The sequence below is a fragment of the Dermacentor silvarum genome, chromosome 7, assembly GCF_013339745.2.
Source record: "Dermacentor silvarum isolate Dsil-2018 chromosome 7, BIME_Dsil_1.4, whole genome shotgun sequence".
NCBI lineage: Eukaryota > Metazoa > Arthropoda > Arachnida > Ixodida > Ixodidae > Dermacentor > Dermacentor silvarum.
The window spans coordinates 60,735,463-60,759,041 of NC_051160.1; the positions used below are offsets into that span (position 1 = coordinate 60,735,463).

The following is a 23,579-nucleotide window of genomic DNA, read 5'->3' on the forward strand; positions in this document are numbered from 1 at the left end:
CTTTTATTGGGACATTTACTTGAGGGGTGGCCTTTTACAAACAGCGGATGATCCCTTCGATGTATTTCTTGAAATAATCAGGACTGCAACGGTGCACAGTGTCGGTGGGCAGATGATTCCAGTCGATTGCTGTTCTGAGAAAGGACGAGTTGGTGCGCAAATGGAGTATACACGGCTTTTGGATGGCTTACACGTTGCGACAGTCGATGAGCGGGTGTGATGACAGAGCATCCGAGAGGGTGAGTGGAAAGACTTGTCCAAAAGACACAGACGTGATGCCGTTCTGCGTGCTTCAAGATTAGGAAGATAAGCATTGCCTTTAAAACGTGAGATACTACAATTAACTTCATAATCTGAAAATGTAAACCTGACGGTGCGATTCTGAATAGATTCGAGGGTATTTATCAAAATATTACGATGAGGGTCCCAGACTGCAGATGCGTATTTTAATTTAGGGCGTACTAACGTTTCATAGATTAGTAGGAGCCGGAGGGGCCGGAGGCAAGTTACGTATTTTGTAACTTCTTTCAGTGTCAGCGTGTTCGCGGAATTGTACAATTGTAGCGATGAGGAACAGAGGTCAGGTGCGTCAAGGTTTCGTCCGACAAAGCTTGCAATGAACTCTTAGACTGTCACGGATTCTAGGAAACTCGCAGGCAGACAATGAAGTCAGCAGACGCAATGCAGGGGTAATAGGAGATCGCAGGGAGATGCCTCCGTACTGCAGTGAACTCAAAATATGATGCTAACCATGATGATGGCTCCGTTGACATTTTGGAGTGCTTGAAGGCGCTCTCTGGAACATGAGCGTTTGGTCGTGACTTCGCGTGAATGTATGACTATAACTGCAACGCGTTAGAGGCGCTGATGTTAGATACGTTAGATGCCTTGTCCGTGATCGTGAAGATAGGAAATAATACGTCGGAGATGATTATGTCCTTGCCGGCACGCCAGCGCACACATGAAACACAGCCGGTCAATTGCGACCGAAGTTCCTAGCACTATGCACACAGCGCCACGAGACGTGGCTATCGGCGCTATTACTCTATTATCAACTAGAAGAAACACCTGAGCAATGCTGCTACGACCACCGAGCTCTATGTTGCTCCAGGGGGAGTCTTGCGTTTATTTCCATACACCACGTATTTAGCGAACGTGTCGTGGATGTGGCGTTCTGAAGCTGAGCGCGAGGTCGCGGGTTCGTTGCACGGCCGCGTATATGCAGGCGCATTTCGATGAGGACGGAATGTAGACGAAAAATTATTGCTGCATCGAGGGCACGTTAAAATCCCCAGATTAGCGAAATTATTCCAAAGCCTTGGACTGCGGCGTATTTCACGTGTCCTATAATTTGCTTTGTGATTTTACTCGGGTTTCTGCCGAGTAAGCCATGGGTCAGTTCACTCGGCGGGCAGGTGCTTTGTCGGTAGGCCATTAGCCGCTTGGCGTTACGCCACAAAGCAAGATCTGTAGGGCTATCCGAGACGCCGGAAATGCACGTGGTGCCGGAAACGCATACGCGGTGCACGTATGCCGATATCGATCCAGCTCGTCGAACTTATCGTGAGCCTGTCGTGCGCGTGTACTTTTTTTTTTAGAGCGCAGCTGTTAGGCGCCCGTTCGTGCGTTGAGCGTCGGCGTGCCTGGTCGTACCCCGTAACCGTAACCGAGCGAACGAGCACAGCGAAAGATGAAAGCGAACGCCGAGCGCTGCGGGAGATGTAAGAAAGCATGAAGCGCAAAATGTAGGGGAAGCGGAGGGAAAACGACCTGCGCATGCGCTGAGTGGCTGGCGGCCGCGGCATCCGCCGACGCCTGGGCGGTCTCATCTGCGCTTGCGAGTGGGGGGGGGGGGGGGGGAGGAAGGCGGGGTGGCGTGAGGTGGGGAGGGCTATGGCGAGCGGCTACGAGTAACCCTCGATGTGACCCTCCCTTGGGTGTTGTCGCCGCTGACACTGCTGATACGATTTCCCCGCGACGAAGGGCCTCTCTCGTCGTTGGTGGAACGAAAGCGAGGGCAGAAAAGCGTAGTACTGCGCAAATGGGCTGCGCGGTGACGATGGCTACGATATGGCGCCAGAGTAGCGTGCGTCGTCTGTATGGGGCTTCTGCGTTGCCCAGGGGGCGCTGCAAAAATGGTGCTAATTTAGGTGCTAAAAAGCGCCCTCAATCCGAAACTGGGTAGTACCAAGCTCGGTCGTCTGCTTCGGAAAGCACGTTTACAATATGGACCCGCCACTTTCGGTTGTGTTGTACCACGGCTTGCAGCGAATATCGGGCGCCAAAGACTTTTTCAGGGGTGGCACGCTGCGTAAAGGCAAGAAATTAGGCAACGCCGAGTACGTGTACGCCGTTCAAGAAATAAGCGGCAAAGTTTTAGCGCGGTGTCAATCGCAAGTGAAGCGAGTCACGTACGAAGTTGAACTTCAGGTAAGGTTTGCACGCTGCTAGATTCAGGCGCACAAACGCGAGGAAATGCTTGCTATAAATGAATTCACAGCAGCGATAAGCAGACATGTGTACGGAACTGCTCGAGCGCACGACGGTATGCGCCGCAACGGCAGCGGTCTTTCAGCATGCCGCGAAACGGCGGGCCCTCCTGCAATATTTGTTGACTGCATGCCGCTAAACAAGTAGTCATGCCTACGCTGTAGTAACGGCCATCTGTCCCTTTAGCAACTGATAAATAACTCTCTCGAGCACCCTCTCGAGTGAGGCTAGCTTAGCAGGACTATTTGAAGAATTATCAGGCATTTCCTGGGATATTATTGGCCTTAGTGAGGTTAGAAGAACTGGTGAGGCTTACACAGTACTGACTAACGGCCACGTCCTCGGCTACAGAGGTCTTCCAGATAAGAAAGAATCCGGGGTAGGATTTCTAGTGCATAACAACGTAGCGGGCAATATTGATGAATTCTACAGCATTAATGAAAGGGTAGCAGTCGTCGTAATAAAGATGAATAGGAGGTACAAAATGAAGGTAGTACAAGCCTATGCCCCAACCTCTAGTCACGATGATGAAGAAATAGAACAGTTTTATGAAGATGTTGAACTAGCAATGAGAAAGGTGCAAACTCAGTATACTTTAGTCATGGGCGACTTCAATGCAAAAGTGGGGAAAAAGCAGGTTGGTGAGCAAGCCATTGGCAACTACGGCATCGATTCTAGGAATGCAAGAGGAGAGATGTTAGTAGAATTCGCGGAAAGGAATAGGCTCCGAATAATGAATACCTTCTTCAGGAAGCGCAGCAACAGGAAGTGGACCTGGAAAAGCCCTAATGGAGAAACAAGGAATGAAATAGATTTCATACTCTCTGCCGATCCAAGCATAGTGCAGGATGTAGAAGTGTTAGGTAAGGTTAAGTGCAGTGACCATAGGTTAGTGAGGTCTAGGATTTCCATCAATTTGAAGAGAGAGAGAGTGAAATTAGTCAAGAGGAAACAGGCCAACCTAGAGGCAGTAAGGGTAAAAGCAGACCAATTCAGGCTGGTGCTCGCAAACAAATATGCAGCTTTAGAACAGGAAGATGAAGATAACATAGAGCTAATGAATGAAACCGTAACTAGGCTGATCTCAGAAGCAGCAATTGAAGTGGGAGGTAAGGCACCAAAGCAACCTGTAGGGAAGCTCTCCCAAGAAACAAAGGACCTAATAAAGAAACGACAAAACATGAAAGTGTCCAACTCAAGAGATCAGATAGAATTCGCTGAACTGTCAAAACTGATCAACAAGAAAGTAAGGGATATTCGAAATTATAACGTGGGAAAAATTGAGGAAGCCGTAAAATATGGACGCAGCATGAAATCAGTAAGAAGAAAACTAGGCATAGGACAAGGCAAGATATATGCACTGAAAGATAAGCATGGTAATATCATCAGCAATTTCGATGACATAGTAAAAGCAGCAGAAGAATTCTATACTGACCTGTACAGTAGCCAAAACAGCCAAGCTACTTCCATTCGAAATGGTGATGAACCGGATACAGAAGCTCCTTCTATAACTAGCGATGAAGTTAGAAGGGCCTTGAAAGACATGACCAGGGGAAAAGCGCCTGGAGAAAATGGAATAACAGTAGATTCAATCAAAGATGGAGGAGATATCATGCTTGAAAAGCTTGCGGCCCTTTATACGCAATGCCTCACAACTTCAAGTGTACCAGAGAGCTGGAAGAACGCCAACATTATACTTATCCATAAGAAGGGAGATGTTAAAGAATTGAAGAATTACAGACCCATTAGCTTGCTTTCAGTATTGTATAAAATATTCACCAAGATAATTTCCAATAGAATCAGGACAACACTTGACTTCAGTCAACCAAGAGAACAGGCTGGCTTCAGGAAGGGATATTCTACGATGGACCATATCCATGCCATCAATCAGGTAATCGAGAAATCTGCGGAATACAATCAACCTCTCTATATGGCTTTCATAGATTATGAAAAGGCATTCGATTCAGTAGAGATATCAGCAGTCATAGAGGCATTGCGTAATCAAGGAGTGGAGGAGGCATACGTGAATATCTTGGCAAATATCTACAAGGATTCCACAGCTACCTTGGTTCTCCACAAGAAAAGTAGAAAGATACCTATCAAGAAAGGGGTCAGGCAAGGAGACACAATCTATCCAATGCTATTGACTGCATGCTTAGAAGAAGTATTCAAGCTCTTAGACTGGGAAGGATTAGGAGTGAGGATCGATGGCGAATATCTCAGCAACCTTCGGTTTGCAGATGACATTGTCCTATTGAGCAACAATGGAGAGGAATTACAACAAATGATTGAGGACCTTCATCGAGAAAGTGCAAGAATTGGGTTGAAGATGAATATGCAGAAGACAAAGATAATGGTCAATAGCCTGGCAAGGGAACAAGAATTCAAGATCGCCAGTCAGCCTCTAGAGTCTGTAAATGAATATGTTTATCTAGGTCAATTACTCACAGGGGACCCTGATCATGAGAAAGAAATTTACAGAAGAATAAAATTGGGTTGGAGTGCATACGGTAGGCATTGCCAAATCCTGACTGGGAGCTTACCACTGTCGTTGAAAAGAAAAGTGTACAATCATTGCATTCTACCGGTGCTAACATACGGGGCAGAAACTTGGAGGTTAACAAAGAAGCTCGAGAACAAGTTAAGGACCGCACAAAGAGCAATGGAACGAAAAATCTTAGGAGTAACGTTAAGAGACAGGAAGAGAGCGGTGTGGATCAGAGAACAAACGGGGGTAGACGATATTCTAGTTGACATTAAGCGGAAGAAATGGAGCTGGGCAGGCCATGTAATGCGTAGGATGGATAACCGGTGGACCATTAGGGTTACAGAATGGATACCAAGAGAAGGGAAGCGCAGTCGAGGACGGCAGAAAGTCAGGTGGGATGATGAGGTTAGGAAATTCGCAGGCGCAAGTTGGAATACGCTAGCGCAAGACAGGGGTAATTGGAGATCGCAGGGAGAGGCCTTCGTCCTGCAGTGGACATAAATATAGGCTGATGATGATGATGATGATGATGATGAAATAACTGATGCAATGCATATGAGCTCGCAGTAACGTACTACGTGCGAATCGCGCTGCAGCGCGAGCTCGTCCGCTGCTCGCTTGATGTAGCTTTTAATGACAGCGCTCGAACATCGATGTGCTGTAATCAATAACGCCTTGCTGCGCTGCCTCAACGTGCTGGCTTGAGGTCAAGGATGAACACACTTAACTCTCAAATCTGTGCTGCTCATACTGGGGTAATGAAGTTATCCAGCGCGCCCGACGCTCCGCTTCGTGAGGCCTTGAAAGAAAACGGTAGAATCTTATGTTGGGATTCAGGCCTTCTTGCTCGTGGCAGCTCACGACGCACCAGTAACGACGGTGACGCTTTTTCGCGGCTGAGCCAGGTCTCTGCGGATCGGCGTCGCCGATTCCTTCTGCTTCCAGCATTACGTCCCACGGCACACGAAGAGTCCGTTTTCGTTAAACTAGGCTGCGGTCAGCTCGCAGCGTGGTCGGCGTGGTCTCTGGGAAGTGACGAGCCTTTTCGCACTCGCAACAGGGCCGAAAAAAAGTGCGAATTGACGTAAAACTCGGGCTAGAAACGTGCTTCACCATAGCCAGGGCTCAATACTATACCCGAACTGGTACTACCCAGATATAACTTCTCTCGCCGCCACCAGGCGCCGCTACTTACCTCAAACTCGAGCGCAAGACGCCCATGGAAACAAAGCGCTGCATGAGCGGAGGTCTGTTTGCGGCGGCTGCTGTAAATCGCGGCCACGTGTCACCCACGCACTGCCTCTCGCGATCCCCCTATTAGTGAGACGGTCGCGCCACACTTTGCTCCGTTTGCTATGTGCCACACGAGACAGATTGTCCGCGCCAGCTACGCTACTTACAGCGTTCTCTTCCTAATACAAACCGTGTACGTATATAATCGTAATACAAAATTTTGACACGCGAAATGAAAACACCTATAGAGCTGCGCTCAAATTTCGCATTAGGGAGTATCGTAATCGTCGGCGATTTTTTTTTATATTTTTTTCTTCGTATTCCTCCTCTCCTTCGTCTTCTGCATTGTTAACGTTTAGTTGTGTCTCTATCTTTAAGAGAGAGGGAGAAAATGTCGAAGAAACGCTTTCTTGCATCGTTCTTATCGCTTTCGCGTTTCGGCGCCTCGTTTTCAGGGTCGCTAAATCTTAAGCGCACTCGCCGAATCTTTCGAGGTTCTTCGAAGCCCTTTGCCTCCCTGTCCGGGGCCCCCCTTCCACTCCCCAATATTTCCGCGAACTCGACGCTGTTTACGGCGCTCTCCTGCTGTACGGCGAGCCGGCGGGCTCTCGACCGTTCAACACATGTGCCGCTCTTCAGATGTAAACACGGCACCGCCCGCCGTAACACTGTTTGCCGCCGTTTGAGCTCGCCATCTTCCCTCGCTATTACTCGACATAGCCGATCATCCCGGAATGCGCGTTTCCTATACGTATCCATCTCGCGCCCTGAATTGCCTCCGTCTTCGATCCATCTGCTGCCTATAGTTTGCTGTTTAGTAGTAGCATGATATCCGGCATCGCGGCGTCCGGTACCCCGGCTTTGCCTCAAGTATGTAGCTCCCATCGCAATCGACGCCGATGCGCATATAACACTCGGCGAGGCTCTTTATATATATATATATATATATATCCTCAAACACGAGCGTGACGACCGGGGCTGATTACATCGTCCCTACATGGAGAACGACAAACGACGTAAGAGTCGTCACTCTGGCAAATTGATCGGAGCCAACGTCTTCCGCATCGCATTCACGGTGGATCGCATCTGACCCCCCACCCTTTTTTTTTTCCTGCCTCTCTACAAATCCCTGCCCTTTAGCGTTGTTTGTGTGTTTTTGGGGCGTGCGCTCGTGTGCGATCGCGTTTACGTCTATTTGCGCGTAAACGTTAATTTTGTGTGCGGACGTGCGGTTTTTTTTTTTTTTTTTTTTTTGCACGCGCGCATTTGAGCGTTCGCTGACTGGTGCGTGTCGTGTGCATGGCGGCGTGCGTGCTCGAATGCTTTGGCGATACGGTCTTTTGCTGCGTCAGCGCGCAGTCGGTAGCTATATAGCGAGCGTTCTCGAAAGAAGCAGTCATTTCTTCGCTTAATAACGAATAAATAGTGAACAAAGAGAAGTAAAAAAAAAAGAGTAGAGAGCGTAATTCTACTTAGTGAGGCTAACCGCGGGCACTGGTATTTGGAAAAATTACAAATCTTGGCAAAAAAGAGGCAATAGAGAAAGAGGGGGGAGAGAAAGGGAAGGAAAAACATGAATGAAGAAGGAAAGCAAAGAACGTTGGGGCGACAATCGAGCATGAACTGCAGTCGAGAGACGAAGAATCCTTTTCGATGCGCATTGTGTTGATGGTCGTTTGAGCCGAGCAGCGCTGTTGAACCTGCGAGATTCATCGAGACAGTCAGCAATCGGGCGCGGAAGAGCCGTTGCCGTTTACAGTTTCAACAGCGCTTATACGTACTGCGTATTTTTGTCGTCTTCATCGTCGTCGCTGTTGTTGGTGCTGTTGTTGTTGCAGTATAGACCGTTCCTTCATCAGCACAATGTTTTTTAGGGGCGAAGCTCCTTATTGCGGCACCCGTTCCGTCCCCGTCGTCGTAGTAGTAGTGTGTAACCAGTCTGAGAAAAATGAGAAAAAAATTGTGGTTGATCCCTCTTATATAGGAATCGGTATAGAACACGAAAGTGAAACGTGTCTTCACAGAAGTAGTGTAATGTTTATTGCACATTGATATATAATGTCTATTGGTGTTTTGTGGCTAAAGCGCCCTTAGGCGTTGATGCACCCACGCTGACGCCTGGTGGCACGTCTCCTCCATCACGACTACCAACGTCGATGACCATGAGCAACCGTCGTGCATATGGAAGCTGCACTACGCTGCACACGCTAGCACAGCGCGAAAGACGAAGCACGTAACTGACACACTAATACAACGCGCAAGACAAAGCACGTAACTGAATCGTCACCGAGTCAAATCAGCGCGTACAGCGCGTCGTAATTGCAGCATCCGCGATCAACTTCAGAAACATTTTCAGAGCTAATTGCGGAGGCCACGCTCCGCTGTGCTGAGTACGGTGAACGCCACCTAGGTGGCGTTGGTAGTGCTTCTTGATGCCAGCGTCCCTTCGAATGCTGGCATCGAGGCGTCGTAGTGCTGAGACCACCGAAGCGTTCACTGTCGGTGCGCGTTAGTGTCATAATGCAGTACTTCTCTTTTCTGCTCGTAGGCGGCGGCACCGCCCCGAGCAAGAGCGCGGGTACAAAAAATTCCGAAGTTGTGTCCGTAGCGCGGAATCGAACCAGGGACCCCTTGCTTCCGAGCGCGCGGCGTTAGCCCACTACGCCACGAAGCGGACATGGACACACGCACCACGATGGCAATAAATACCCAACATTAACGAAAGGCCGCGTTTCTAGCGCGTTTCTAACGCGTTTGTGCTAGCGCGTTACGGCCCGTGTAAGAAGCTGGTGTAAGACGCTGTGGCCTCTCCGCCTTACCTTCAACGCGTTTCGAACGCGCTGCCCAAAGCGGTGGCAAGTCAAGTTCAAGTCGAGGAGCGTTTATGAATACGGGGGGTATACTCTCTCAGCAGTCATGTGATGGCGTCGGCAGACGCGGTGCACGTTCCGGCATGTGTAAATGGCTGCGTAAGACGCTGTGGCCGCTCCCCCTTACTAGAGAGTACTGCACGTTTCTAACGCGTTTGTGCTAGCGTCCCCTTAAGCGGGAGATCCGATGATTCCCTCCGGAGCTTCGCCCACTCATCATCATTCACCCCGTGGATATGCTGTGATTTTTTTCTCAAACTGGGAAGCCCAGGTCCATCGCAGTCCTTCAGAGAGGATCCATAGGTGGGCGCGAGGTTGCTAGAGACCTACTATGCTCTTCCGCCCCTTTCCCTTTTTTCCCAAGTGCGGGGTAGCCAACCGGGCTCAGTCCTAGTTAACCTCCTTGCCTTTCATTTGTTCTCTCTTCTCTCTCTTTAATGTATACTTATGACGAGCATTGTCCGTCGAAAACGCCAGGCATAACATTTTGCCAAAGCTTTTTCTTTTTCTTATTATTATTCAAAAGCGTCCTTGGCTGCAAAGTTTCTATACCAAATAGTAGTGCGTACATAGAGAGAGAAAAAAAAACGTTCATTAAGAATAAGTAAAGGGCAATGCCCTGTGGTCTTTCTGGCGAGGTGCCTAGATTAGGTTGATTGTCTCGCTCCTCAACAGATATAGGAGCAAGCTGTCTTATGTAGCTTTCCGGTGGGTACAGGCGTCAACGGCTTCATCGACCGAACTGTTGGCTCGTTCGCTACAAAACTTGACAAACAGACTTCAATTAAGCTATTAGTTTCCTCCACAGCTGGAGGGCGGCGGATAAGGGGGGGGGGGGGGGGGGACAGTGAACGTCGACGGGGAGATGGAGGCCGACGAGTGTGGAAACTTCGGGGAGCAGGAGACGAGGAATTGCGAAGTGTGGAACTGTTGTGCCATAGCGGGACTGGGAGTCAGGTGCATTTCCTTGTGGTCTCGCAGTATCAGGAGGGTACCAACCCCGCCGGCGGCAAAACCGTGCCACGTGGCCATTAATACCACACGCGAAGCAGATGGGCCGGTTGTCTCGGGTACGCCACGGATTGTGAACAGGGGGCCCAAGCTGGGGTGCACAATGCTGAGCCGGGTGTAGGGGCTGCGGAGGCGCACAGAAGCCGCTTCTGGGCATGTAGTTCGCAGCTGCAGAACGCGACGCGTAGAAGCCACTTGTGGACGTGTAGTGCAGAACTGCAGGCGGAGGTCTTGGACTGGCAACGACGGCAGCGTACGTGAGCGGAACCGGCTGAGGTGGCTGATTAGCGAGAGATAGTGCGTCGCTGACTTGTTCGTGTATAACCCGTCGGAGTTCCGGAGACAAGAAAGACTCAGACGACTGGGTAGTAGGCAGAAGTGACAGTTGGAGCGCGACTTCCTCTCGAACGAATTGTTTGACTTGGTCGAGGAGCGAGGAGTGGGCGGGAGCAGCATTGAAACTGTCGTTTAGGGCCGAAACCGTGTCGGCCGGCGCGACAGCTCGGCGCGTAGTGAGGCGTTGTTTGCGGAGCTCGTCGTATCTCTGGCACAGGGTGATTACCTCGTCAACCCTGCGAGGATTTTTCGCCAAGAGCATCTGGAAGGCGTCATCCTCTATTCATTTCATGACATTCCTTATCTTTTCACTTTCTGGCATAGTGGGGTTAATGCGCCGACAAAGGTCAACGACATGTTCAATGTAGCTGGTGAACTTTTCACCCTGTTACTGAGCGCGACCACGCAAGCGTTGTTCCGCACGAAGCTTTCGCACAGCAGGCCAACCGAAGACTTCTTTGAAACAATTCGTAAATGCTGTCCAGGTGGAAAGATCGGATTCATGATTCTGGAACCAGAGATTTGCGGCTCCATAAAGATAGAAGATGACGTTAGTGAGAAATTTAGCTTTGTCATCCCATTTGTTATGCGCACTCACGCGGCCGTATGACAAGAGCTAATCCTTGACGGATGCCAATGACCTGTTAAAGGGCCCCTCACCAGGTCTGGCTATTTTGAGCTGACAAGCGCAGGGCATAGAATACGCGCTAACGATCGTGTCTGCTAAGTATTACATCGCTATGCGCCGCGGAAAGAGCTGAATTGTTAAACCAAATGCCGTTTGCCCTTCTCCTCACGCGCGGCGCGCTCTCAGCCGAAGAGTCGACGTCAATCGCGCAAGTGCGCTACGTACATCGCCGTGCTGTGACGTCACTTTCAGTGACACGTGACATTGAGAATCATTCAAGGCAACAGCAGTTATTTGTTTCATCTGTTGCTTCAATAGACGAATTAATGTTTAGAGAAATAAAAAAGACTCAGTTTCGGCCAAAAGGCGAAGCATCAATTGTGATAGCAAATTTACTAGTAGAGAGCTGTACGAAGTAAGGATAGTAGTTTTATCGGCTGCATAAACTTGGACACATTCGCGTACCAACTGAATTAACAAGCGTGGTGTCAGCGCGCACACGTAAACATGAGTAGATCACACTCGATCACCGCAGACAACCACTGTCAAAACGCTGGCGTAGGCAAGCGCGGCGGCAGCAGCGACCGAAGGTTCGTGCGGTCTATCGCTTCAACGGAAACTGAGCGGCGAAAGCACAGCGCATACAAATGTAATAGCCGTGTGGAGATCGCTTTCAAGATACGGTGCGCGTGGCAGCCCTCAGCCGCGCGAAGTACAAGTATGCACTTTCTGGCAGAGTAGAAGCCGCGCCCCCTCCCTCCCGCGTTGCATTCCCGCTTTCCTCCTTTCGCGTGGGAGATTGAGTTGCCAGTTCCCCTTGCGCCCGGTCGCAAGACACGCATTTGGTGCCGCAGCTAAACGTCGCCTCCCCTCCCTCCCTCCCTCCCATCCCCCCACGGCCTTTCGCACGACGGAAGACGTCGCGTTTGCTCTTCGCCGTGTGTTCGCTCTCGGTGAAAGCGCGCGAGGGACGCGCGCTTTCACTCTCACGTGCATCATACAGCGCGCGGCGACGATGTTATCGCCGTTGGACTTTATACGGAACTTCACGGCGACGACGATGGCGACGGAAGAAATGCGCTTGGAGTGTCCATATAATTTATATCGCAATAATATACCTACAAACCGAATGTCTGCGTCTTTTTGTTTTGCTCCTTACCGCAGCAAGAGAGATGTACTTCCATTTCGTCTGCTTGTTCCCATGTCGTACAGGCGCGCGCGCACAGAGAGCGAAACTATGTATTTTCTACCAAGTTCTAGCGCGCGATTGTGGCACTGACTTATATCGCTAGTCAGGTGTTCTCGTGCAGAGCGCGCAAAATCGTGCGCTGCGCGATTTTGCCGTCAGCGGAACTGCGCCGCGCAGCAATAAAGCGAAAAAAAAAGGGAAAGAAAGCGGGGCCCGTGACCTATGCGACTCACAATCCTCCAGTTCCGGTATGGGAGAGCACGGGGAAGGAGTTTCGCTTGCCGACGCTAGACGGGGACAAGTGGAGAGAGTGTCTATGTTGGCGGTGACGCTCGCCTCCTGAAATTGTGGGTTCGCGGCACTGAAACATTGCTTATCTCGGCTAATTATGAACCAATTTGAAAAATTCTTGCGGTAGAACGCTCCTAGGGCACTTAACAACTTCCAGCATATAACCAAAATTTGCTGCGTGGCCTGGTGAGGAGCCCTTTAAGAAGGTCAGCCATAAAAGAACACAAGACACACTAAAAAGTTAGTTACATCTTTGTTTTTTTTTTTTGCTCATGATTAAATATAATGTTGTTTGCATGAATATTTTAAGCACCATATTTGAACGAAAATAACGCGACCACGAATATAACGTGAGAGGGAACTTTCGGACTCTGAAAAAAGAAAATATATATCCTTACGCTTATACCGCGAATTGATGCCGAAACGAAGCAGGAAACAACGCATAGAATCGGATACCCGCAGGGCACTTTATTTATCGTTACTGCGAACTGCTGTCGCAAAATAAAGTGGAAGGACGAGTGGACGCACCATTTGCTCGTCGTCACCGTTCACGTCGGTCACATGTCGACGAGAACGGCGTCGTCCTCCATGCCACCAATGTTATTGGACAGGCAGCACTTATGAAGTGCCCGCGGCACAGTTGAACAAGGCAAAGGCCTGGTCGACTGTTCGAACACGGATCCGCAAGCGGTAGCGATTGCGGTATTGCCAAGTGGTTTAGCTCACCGCAGTTTGAAGCGCCAGAAAATATAAACAATGAAAAAAAAAACGCGTTATATTCCTGTCGTGAACTAAAATATAACGCGAAGCGCGTTCTTAGGCCTGAAATTTAAAAAAAAAAACGAATAAACTCGCGTGATACTTGTGCGAATACGGTATTTTCAATTAAACGAAGTTCCCGACTTAACAAAATAACCATCGGGTCCCATCGATTTCATTGAATCGAAGTTTAAGTACTTTAAGCCAAATGCAAATCGAAGTGTCATTGCACCTGTTGCCGTTATCTAAGCGAAGAGTTCAGGATGCCCACATATACAGGTGGTTTTATACATCAGAAGCGTACGATAGTTTATGGTCTCGTGGCGACCTCGTGGGAAGGAAGCCGACTGCATTCTTGGAGATTCGCCAAGCACGTCTGAGGCCAGGGCGCAACCTCACAGATGGTCAATCCGATTCTATAGATGAAATTGATAATTGGGTGGCCACCTGGTCTGGAAGTAAACTGATATTAAAGAAAGAAAGGGTCAGCCAAGTGCCGCAGCTAAACAAGGTCGACGTACTGGTGTTTGAAACGAATCGATGATAAAATGTTGATTATATCTCTCTATTCTCTCTCTTTCTGTCTCTTTTTCATGTTCATTATTGACTCATTTTGTATCTTATTAGTATGGTGTTTAACGTGCACGGAACGACGCCTTCACGGGTACTTACAAGCTTTCGCTTCCGCGGTGCAGCACACTTTTTCCCCAGTGTGCGCGCCCTGTCCCGCTGCAGGCAAGCTTTACGAGCCAATCACGCTGCACGCGCGCTCCTTATTGAGCCGCGTGTGCGAATGGCTCTCCACGGCCATCCGGAACGCCGTAGACGATTGAAGTCTTCATCACCATGCGCGAGGAAGTAAACGTAGATTGTTTTTGTTTTTTTCTGGTGGAAAACTAAAAACAACGATAGAATGTGTGTGTTTGAGAGAGAGAGAGAGAGAGAGAGACAGTGGCTGCGCACAACATAAATTGGAGAAGTTCCGGACGAGGAGGGAAGTGTTCGGTATTCTAGGTGGTATTTTTTTTTACGTGTTTTCAGAGGCGCACGTGTTATTCTGTTTCCGAACGGAACCGTCGCGCGGGCATGAATAATGTATTCGCTGCAATCTAAGTCGTTTCGAGACAGGCTTTAACGGCACGCGTTGCTTGAAGAAGCTGCTTTCGAACGTAGACGGGCGCATATAGGCCGGTACATTTGCAAGCAAGCGGCTCGAACTCCCAGACCGACGCATGGTAATGAACGGCTCCAGACCGAGGCGGTGTACATAAGCTCTAATGGACGCGGGAAATGAACTTGCCTATCAAATTGGGCTTCGCTATTTCAAATTTCGGGTCAGTTTATTTGCAGTGGTGCACTTTCTTTCTCGGTCTCTTTCGTGCGTGTGTGTTGTTACGGGAGATAATTAAAGTCGCATTGAATTATTTGGCTGCAAGGAAGCCACGTGCCTTATTTTCAGCGAAGGTTGTGTACACGACAGTTACGTGTGGCCGACGCGCGCATAAAATAAAGATCATAGCTGGGCTTGTCGATCGCTTGTTATACCTTAACAATATAATAAAGGTTGAATAATAATTACCGAATAAATTTCCGTGACCCAACCTCCGCGCGCCATCTATCTCCCAATATCTGCCTTCGTTATATCCCTTTTATTGTCCGTATTTTAATTTCCTCTGCGTAAAGCCAGGGTTTCTCGACCTCGGTACTCGCTGCCGCAATTAAGCCTTCCCCTTGCTTGAAACAAAGATAATTACAATCATGTTTTTTATAGCTCCTGCACTATATAGGCTTGACAAAGGGAGGCATAATTTTGCCTATTAACGCGATAGCGTTAAGGGCCCCGTGTCGCAAAAAATCCGGCGTCTGTGTCGGCGTTGGCGTTGGCGTCGGTGTCGGCGTCAGCGTTGATATCGGCATGGGCTCGCTGGCGTCGTTGTCGGAAATAATCATTCCGAACCATCCCGACCGGGCAGGCCCTTTGCGTGGCGCAAGGCGTTAGTGAACAAAATTGAAGTTCTCAAGTAAAATCCGTCAGAAAAATCGTAAAGTACGTCTTAACCACAACCTACAGACGTGATAGGGTCGGACTGTAATTTGAATGTACGAGAAAAAAAGCCTGATAAGCAGCCAGGGATTTTTGAAAGCTATCGCGTTCCACTCTTAAAGGCGAAGCTTAATAAAGCGTCGTCCAAGTTTTGTAATCCAGTTTACTGCGAGGTGTAGTAGCGATCGTTAAACTGTGAGCTGAGGCCTGGGTAGAAAAAAAAAAGCACAAGAAAAAAAATGGGGGGGGGGGGGGGGGGGGAGGGGGGGGGTTGCGACGCCAAACAAAAGTTCCCACGACGAAGATAGCCGTGTTGTCATATGCTTCGACAGCGTGTGCTCATAACTATTGAGTTATTTATTTATCGACAGACAAGAATACCATTGCATTCCAGAGCAACCAAATATTCAACATAGTAAGTTATGAGAACTTTGTGTGTGTGTGCGCGCGCGAGAACAGCGGGGAAAAAAAAAACATTGAAATCCGTGACGTCACAATAACGTAGACTCGCTGCAGTTTGAGCGCCTAAGTGAAACAAACAAAGCTTTCGGCGTAATTTGCTTCCCTAGTACATATTCAAAGCCCATTTCGCGTAATAAATGCAAATGAATGAAAGACTAAATTATATTATTTGCAAGAAGATGAATCGTAGCCTAACTGAAAAAAGGGTAGCTGCGTTGGAGAAAGCATACCCGCCAACTCTCCAGATTTGTCCGGGAGACTCCCGAACTTCGACAATCCTCCGGATAGTACGCACCAAAATCTCCCGAAAACATGCCCCAACCCCACAGCAAAAAAAAAAAAAAAAAAAAAAAAGAAAGAAAGAAAACGTGTCATGCAGCCCAGCTGCATCGTAATTGTCATTATGTGCTAAGTAGCTAGCCGATGCCAGATTTAAATCCAATCCATTTGTGTGCAGGCAGTGTAGGCTTAGCTCACTTCGCTTCAGATCGAGACATGCGTTGAAGAGTGCGCGTGAGGAAAACGTCTAATATGGGTTGTATAATGGCCGGTCTCCTCAAGTAAGCTTCGCCGCTCAACAGCTTTGTTATGCGGTGGAACATATTAGGAGTAGAAAGGGGCCACTGTCACGTGGCATAGTACGTGCTCCTTAATTATACACGTGCGCACGCGCAGTCTCCAGTGACAGTACGAGCCCCGAAACTTCTAATAACTGTACTGGCAGCCATTCAGAGCTGCTTCTGACGTTGCCAAAAAAAAAAAGAGCGACATATTTTTGGGGGGTCCCGACCGCATTTCTAGGACAGTGCGCTCGCGTGTACCTACATTTAGGTGCGCGTTAAAGAATCTGAGGTGGTCAAAATTAATCCGGAGTGGACACCGTGTTGCCTTGCGGCGTTAAACTCCATGAATCAATCAACGAATCAAATCAATTCTCGCACGCACCTTACACAAGCGTCCTCCCTCCCTCTCCGCAGGGTACGGCCACTCCACCCCGGCCACGTGGGGCGGCAAGACCTTCTGCATGTTCTACGCCCTGGTGGGCATTCCCCTGGGCCTGGTCATGTTCCAGAGCATCGGTGAGCGGCTCAACACGTTCGTCGGCTACCTGCTCAAGCACGGCAAGCGCTGCCTGCGCATGCGCAACACGGATGTCTCGGAGACCAACCTCGTGTGCCTGGTGTCGGTGCTGAGCACCGTGGTGATGACCACGGGCGCCGCCGCCTTCTCGGCGTACGAAGGGTGGGACTACTTCGACTCCTTCTACTACTGCTTCATCACGCTCACCACCATCGGATTCGGCGACTACGTGGCGCTCCAGAAAGAGGGCGCACTCAAGCAGAAGCCCGAGTACGTGGCCTTCAGCCTGGTGTTCATCCTGTTCGGCCTCTCGGTGGTGTCTGCCGCCATGAACTTGCTCGTGCTCCGCTTCCTCACCATGAACACCGAGGACGAGCGGCGGGACGAGGCCGAGGCCCAGTGCGCGGCCCAGGAGGCCGTGCGGCTCGAGGGTGACGTCATCACGGCTGACGGCAGCGTCGTGTCCGGCCACGGCGGCGGGGACCACTCGGACACGGACGACGTGACGTCGGTGTGCTCGTGCACGTGCTACGCGCACGGGTCTTCCAGGCCGCCGCAGACGCAGCAACCAAGGTAAGGGCGCTCTTCTGCTTCCGCCGGTCGCCACTTCCGGTGTGGCTACGCCACCACCTTCTGCTTCCGCTGGTCGCTTCCTAAGAGCGACGACTTCCGGTGTGGCGGCGCCACTTTCTGCTTCCGCTGGGTAAGAGCGACGACTTCTGGGGTTGCGTCGGCTACGCATGTCCTCGCTCCTGCAGCAGTTGTGTTGCAGAGTTCGGAGAGTAACCTTCCGAGTTCTTCACGGAGAGCTCGTTTATAGGCAGTTCAGCCACCCTATCTTGCGTGCTCTGTCTCGTTCGCCGCTGGTTCTCGTGAAAAATTAAGCGCGTGGCGTCTGCTACGTCTCTGGTCCTGGTTATACGGCGGCGTTCTGATTGTAGCCTTCCGAGTCCGTTGGGACTTCAGTTGCTCGACATAGATCCGCGCGCTTTCAAGCTTGTCGCGCTGCTTAGTGAAATTCCTATATCAATATATATTGATATTCCAACGCACATGTTGGAATCAATGGAAAGCGAACCCTTAGTCGCGTTGTTAATCAAATGCTACAAGGCTAACGGGGATGCGTACAGTTGCGTTTACTGAGATACTATGCAACGTGTAATCTCATAAAATGCTGAGGTTATATATACATATATATAATATACTGCAGCGCCTCGTAGCAATATATATATATAACCGCCGACATATCGACCAAACCCAGCAGCAGCCACGCCAAAATCTGGACGCGCAAATTAAGCTTGGCCTTAAAAATTCGCACAAGGACGCGTGTCCGTCTTCTCGCACATAATTCGATACGACAAATTTTCTAGAGGGCAGCGAGTATCATGCTCTTTACAGTGAAATAACGAATTCAATTAAGTTAACGTCAGAGTGCGCCCTTTCCTCTCTTTGCAGAACCTTTTATAAATATGTCGTTCGCATATCAAGCATAATTCACCTGTGGTGAACGTTACCTTGCAATTTTCTCTCACATTTGGCGACACACACGCGTTGAATAGCTTTTACGTATTTAATGCACTTCAATCGCAAAGTGAGTTTCTCGATGGCAATTAGCAGTCAAACTCTACGAGGGAACGCTCCAATGCAGAGAGCAAATAGCCGAACGAACCCATTAAAGAACGGTGCCAAAGGACATCCTCAGAATAAATTAATGCACCCAGGGTTGCCACAGTGTTCCAGCAAGTGCGGAACCGGGCTGCGTCCTTCGGTCAGTTAAGCCTTGCATGCAACTCCACGTGGCCACGCAACCGCGCGCGCGTTTGCGTTGATACCGGGGAGCGAGCCGCTTTCGTGCTATAGAAGACCACGCGACTGCGACCCCGCGATAAGCGGTGCTCGGGCACCCGGAGTCCCGAGCTTGGGTTTTCGCTTGCCAATTAAGCCGCGTCTTTCTTTGTTTCTATCTTTTCTGTCTCTTTCTTTCTTTCTACTTTTTGATGCCGTGTGTGCGCAGAAGGGATGGTCTCTTGTTCTCCCTTTGTCAGCCCCTCCCCCCCCCCACCCCCTTACTTCACGTGCTCAGTGGTTGTTTGCACGATTGGATGTAAATTTCTGAATTCATACACAAAAAAAGAAAGAAAGGAAAAGAAAGTGAGAAATGTTGTGACTGGGCGACAAATAGGCCAAAAAATACAGAAAAACATAAAAAAATGATTATGTGCAGGCTTACTACAGCTTAAGGTAGCCAAGATGGTCGAACAGAAACCCACCGAGCGTCCTGCTAATCGTTGTCGTCTTTAATTATTAGAAGCGGCTCGAAAAGATGCGTCTAACGTGGAACTAATATTAGACGGCGAGCTGGCGGAAGAAAATAGGGTTTGAGCGTGTAACATGCGAGTATATACAGGTATGAGAATCATTAACGTTGAGAACCTCGAATATGAGGTGGGCATGCTCTGCACTGAAAAGTGCGGGATCGGCTAACCTGCCAAGCTATTACATTCACCGAAGACGGCCCGATTTGGAATTAGGGCTTGCACTCGGAACGAAGCGGTCGTGATAAACACTCCTCCGCGCGCGTGCAATTCACGTAGAAAAGAGGGCCCCCGGTAAGGACCATGTCCTTCTACTTTCTAGCACAAAGCTTACGCACGTATACACTCTAAGAAAAAAAAAAAAACATTGAAAGACGGAGTGCCGGCTACTACATAATGCGCGAATAACTAACTGCTCGTCTAATATTTAACATCAATTTGAAGAGTTTGCCACACCTCCAACAGTACACGCACCTACACTCTAAAAAAAAAAAAAGTTTGCTCGCCTGTGGGTTAAACCGCCGTGGGGGCGCAGTGGATTTTGCATTGCGCCACTAAGCCCCAGGGCGCGGTATCAAATCCCGGCCGCGGCGGCCGCATTTCAAAGGGGGCGAAATACAAAAAAAAAAAAAGTGCCCGTGTATCGGGCACCTGGGTGCACGTTCAAGAACCCCCAGGGGGGTCTAAATTATTCCGTATCCTACCACTCTACGGCGTGCCTCACAATGCCATAGTCGTTCTGGCACGAACCCCAGAATTTAATTTAATTTTTTAATAACACGCTTTGGGTCGTATCTCGTCGCCAAGCAATTAATTTCGTCTGCTGTTGCTTTCGTTTACTTTCTTTAGCGCTTCGCTCCCGGTACAGTCACGTCACGAACGGCACGCGCGTAATCCGCGTGACGTAGAAATCCTGACAGGAAAGTACCGAGCTCGGAGGCTGCAGTCACGGAATAACCTGTGTATTAACCACCGTAATCGATTTGTTACCTGTGCCAGCGCAAGAATAATTTATAAAGGTCACGCAGGCTTCATCACATCTGTCCGCACATTGTCTTCGTGTAGCTGTAAATTCTTTCTTTAAGGGCGCAGCTCAATGGCCCGTCCTGCGGCGAACGTCGGCGGCGGCGTAACCGAGCGAACGAGCGCAATAGCGAAAGATGAAAGGCGCGAGTCGCGAACGGCGGAGACCAATCAGAGCGGCCCCTTCAGTGACGTGCGCGCGGGAAACTGGTTTCATGCGGCACCCGCCCGACCGCTCGATGCGTACTCGTATCTGGTTTCAGTCGGACCGCTAGTTTGGTACCTATCGTCTGCACGGGTCAGCTCTCGCTCGCGCTTGTGTGGTTTGCTTGGTTCGGTCTCGTTCGCGCTTGTTTCGATTGTCATAGTTTGCGATTGTTTTGTAATCTGATTTTATGCGCGCCGCGAATCGTGTGGTACTTTCTGGAAGCCAAGCGGCACCAGCGATTACACTGGAATCGTCGACGAGTCACGCATAAAATCCGACGCGCTTGACCCGCTGATCAGATATACGACGATACGAAAACACGTATAAAGCTGCGTTCAAATTTCGCATTACGGAGTATCGTCATGGACTGTGAATTTTCTTTTTTAAAGAACGCATGTCGTCTTCATGCACGTGAGCCAAAAGGCCACACGAAATCATTATTGAAGCTCTCCACATTAGGAAACAAAAGCACCAACACTGTATTTCCGTCCGCTCAATCAACCTGCACGGTTATGAAATCGCTCTCCACGACAGATGTGGCAAATACTAGTAGCTTGAAGGCGCCCGCGCAGACGGACTGTTTGTGTTTATTCTTTTCTGTCTGCAATAAACCAGTCAGTTGTTAGTTCAGCGCCTGTCCTGTGTACTTCTCTGTGTTGTGTTGCCGTTATTTTGGCGCTTCTTTCACTATGAAGGCCACTTGGAACAAATTCTCGGAACTACGCCAGTTTCGAGCTAATAATTTTCAAGGGGTCCGACAAAGTGAATTGGCGGCGTTCCAGTTCCTTCGTGCTTCAGCGCATAAAACAGCGTTTTCTTTAAAAAAAAGTGGAACAGTGCATTCTTACCGTAAGTTTGACAGCGCATATCTCGAAACCAGTGCCATCATCAAAATTCGTTCCAAGCAGATATACCTTGCAATCTCACTAGCTACAATCCGTACATTGAAATATGTGCCATAAAGTAATTAATGAAAAGGTAGTTAGTGTAATTACGTTCATTATTCAATTAAGCATTTTGATTTCACGTAGAAGTAATGGCCGCCTCATTAAGTAATTTAGCCCAAGGGTTAAAATTGTGCTATCTCCTACAAACAATATTTAAAAAGTTTGGTGCAGCTGTAAAGAAAAGCTTATATATAGGGTGTCCCAGCTAAAGTTAGCCAAGCTTTTAAACAAAAAGAACATCGTTTAAAAAACGCGGTGCAAGATACGATTAAGAACTGCAGTTATCGGCTGTCAGAACGCTGACTATCGAACACCGTAGGTCTTAGACTTGTAGCTTGCGCCGTGTTTTTAAATCTTCTTTATTTCGTTGAACTGTTTGTTTATGTGTGTCCTCATTCAGCTTATTGTTTATTTTTTGGTTGTTCCATATATTGTTTCCCGGTTCTTTCTCCTGCTTTATTCTTTATATAACAAATAATCAAAGGTCCCGGTGCAGTCTTTGACTTTGGGACCCTTGTCTTTATATCATTTCTTGTACGTAATTGCATTAACGAATAATAAACAGAACTGAACAGCTTGGCTTGGCTAACGTTAGCCGGGACACACGGCAGAACATGCACCAAATGGGCGAAGCAGGGGTTGCATATAGTGTAGTTCGTGAAACATTTGTTTGGCTCGTGCGTGTACCAACTGCCGCCTCCTAACATCCATTGTACTTTAAGTTGCACGTTGGCGCCAATAGTTTTTTTTTAATTAACTCGGGAAGTCATTAGGTCCGGTGCTTGTGGAACTGTGCGGAAGGGGTTTGCTCATATTCTTGTCGTCCGCTTTAGAGAAATTTGACACTAAATTAATTTAGACATCTGCGTTGCAACAGACGACAGGAAAGCAACTTCGAAGTGCGTTTCGAATTCCTCCGGTTTGCGTGAAAATCCTCATCTCAGCAGCGACGTAGTTTCCATCTTCCTCTCTGCGTTTAGACAACGAATGCAAATTTGTTTACAACAGAAAACACGAGGAGATGGTTAGTTCTTCCACGTACCTGGAGATGACAATTTTGGCATTCAGCCGTGGTATATATTATTTAAGTTAAATTAAATTCTGGGGTTTTATGTGCCGAAACCACGGTGTGATTATGAGGCACGCCATAGTGGGGGACTCCGGATTATACTGGCCATGGAATTTCCTTAACGTGCACCAAATGCACGGTACACAAGTATTTTTGCATTTCGCACCCATCGCAATGCGGCTGTTGCATGTTGCGGCTGCCATGTTGCGGTTGCGGCCATCGCTTGCATGTTGCGGCTGCCTCATCCAGCAGGGTTGTATATATACGGACCAGCCACCGGTGGGGATGTGGCAATGCATGTTTCGCTCAGAGCACTGATGTCTGGTGTATATCATTTACCCGTGGTTTTGGCATTTAGGCGTGGTAAACAAAACAAAAATGTCTATCACGTTCGTAACATACCAGTAGAAAATAAAAAAATACCAGCTTGAAAAGCGATATTGCCCCATAGCTGTATCCGGGTCTCAGGAGGCTAGAACACTAGATTGCTTAGCCGCAGTTGGTGTGGAATCACGGCGGGGAAAAAAATGTAGCTTATAACACGACACTTAAACTGAATGAACGTAGACACAAGCGCTTGTGTCCCCGTGTGTCTCTTAACTATCATCACCGCCATCATCATCTTCATCAGCTTGTATTTATGTCCAGTGCAGGACGAAGGCCTCTCCCAGCGATCTCCATGTTAACCCCGTCTTGTGCTAGCCGATTCCCGACTTGCGCCTGCAGATTTCCTAACTTCATCACCCCGCTTAGTTTTCTGCCATCCTCGACTGCGCTTCCCTTCCCTGGGTACCCATTCTGTAACTCTAATGTTCCACCGGTTATCCATCCTAAACAGTACATCTCCTGCCCAGCTCCATTTTTTTCTCTTAATGTCAATTAGAATATCGGTTGTGCCCGTTTGCTCTCTGATCCACACAGAGTCCTCTCTTCCTGTCTGTTAACGTTAGGCCTACTCACCACGTGTACGGATGATTACACACCCTGACGGGTCGTGCTGCAGCTCTTGTCGAGACTTCGTGCGGCAACGCCATCGGGCGATTAAATGTGGCGTCCTAATCGGTTAGTGCGGGTGGGTTTAGCGCACGTCGGAAGGAACAGTGTGTACGGCTCGTTTCCCGTGACAGTAAATCTAC

General features: G+C 48.9%; 1 protein-coding gene across 1 annotated transcript in view; it reads left to right on the top strand.

Annotated features, from left to right (window-relative positions):
• Nucleotides 1–1,390: 1,390 nt before the first annotated feature.
• The window catches only part of LOC119458904 (two pore potassium channel protein sup-9), a 30,545-nt gene continuing 8,356 nt past the window's right edge, over nucleotides 1,391–23,579 (top strand). The window contains exons 1-2 of the mRNA XM_037720763.2: nucleotides 1,391–1,394; nucleotides 16,779–17,454. Of these exons, the coding sequence (XP_037576691.1) occupies nucleotides 1,391–1,394; nucleotides 16,779–17,454 (680 nt within the window). The remainder of the gene's footprint in view (nucleotides 1,395–16,778; nucleotides 17,455–23,579) is intronic.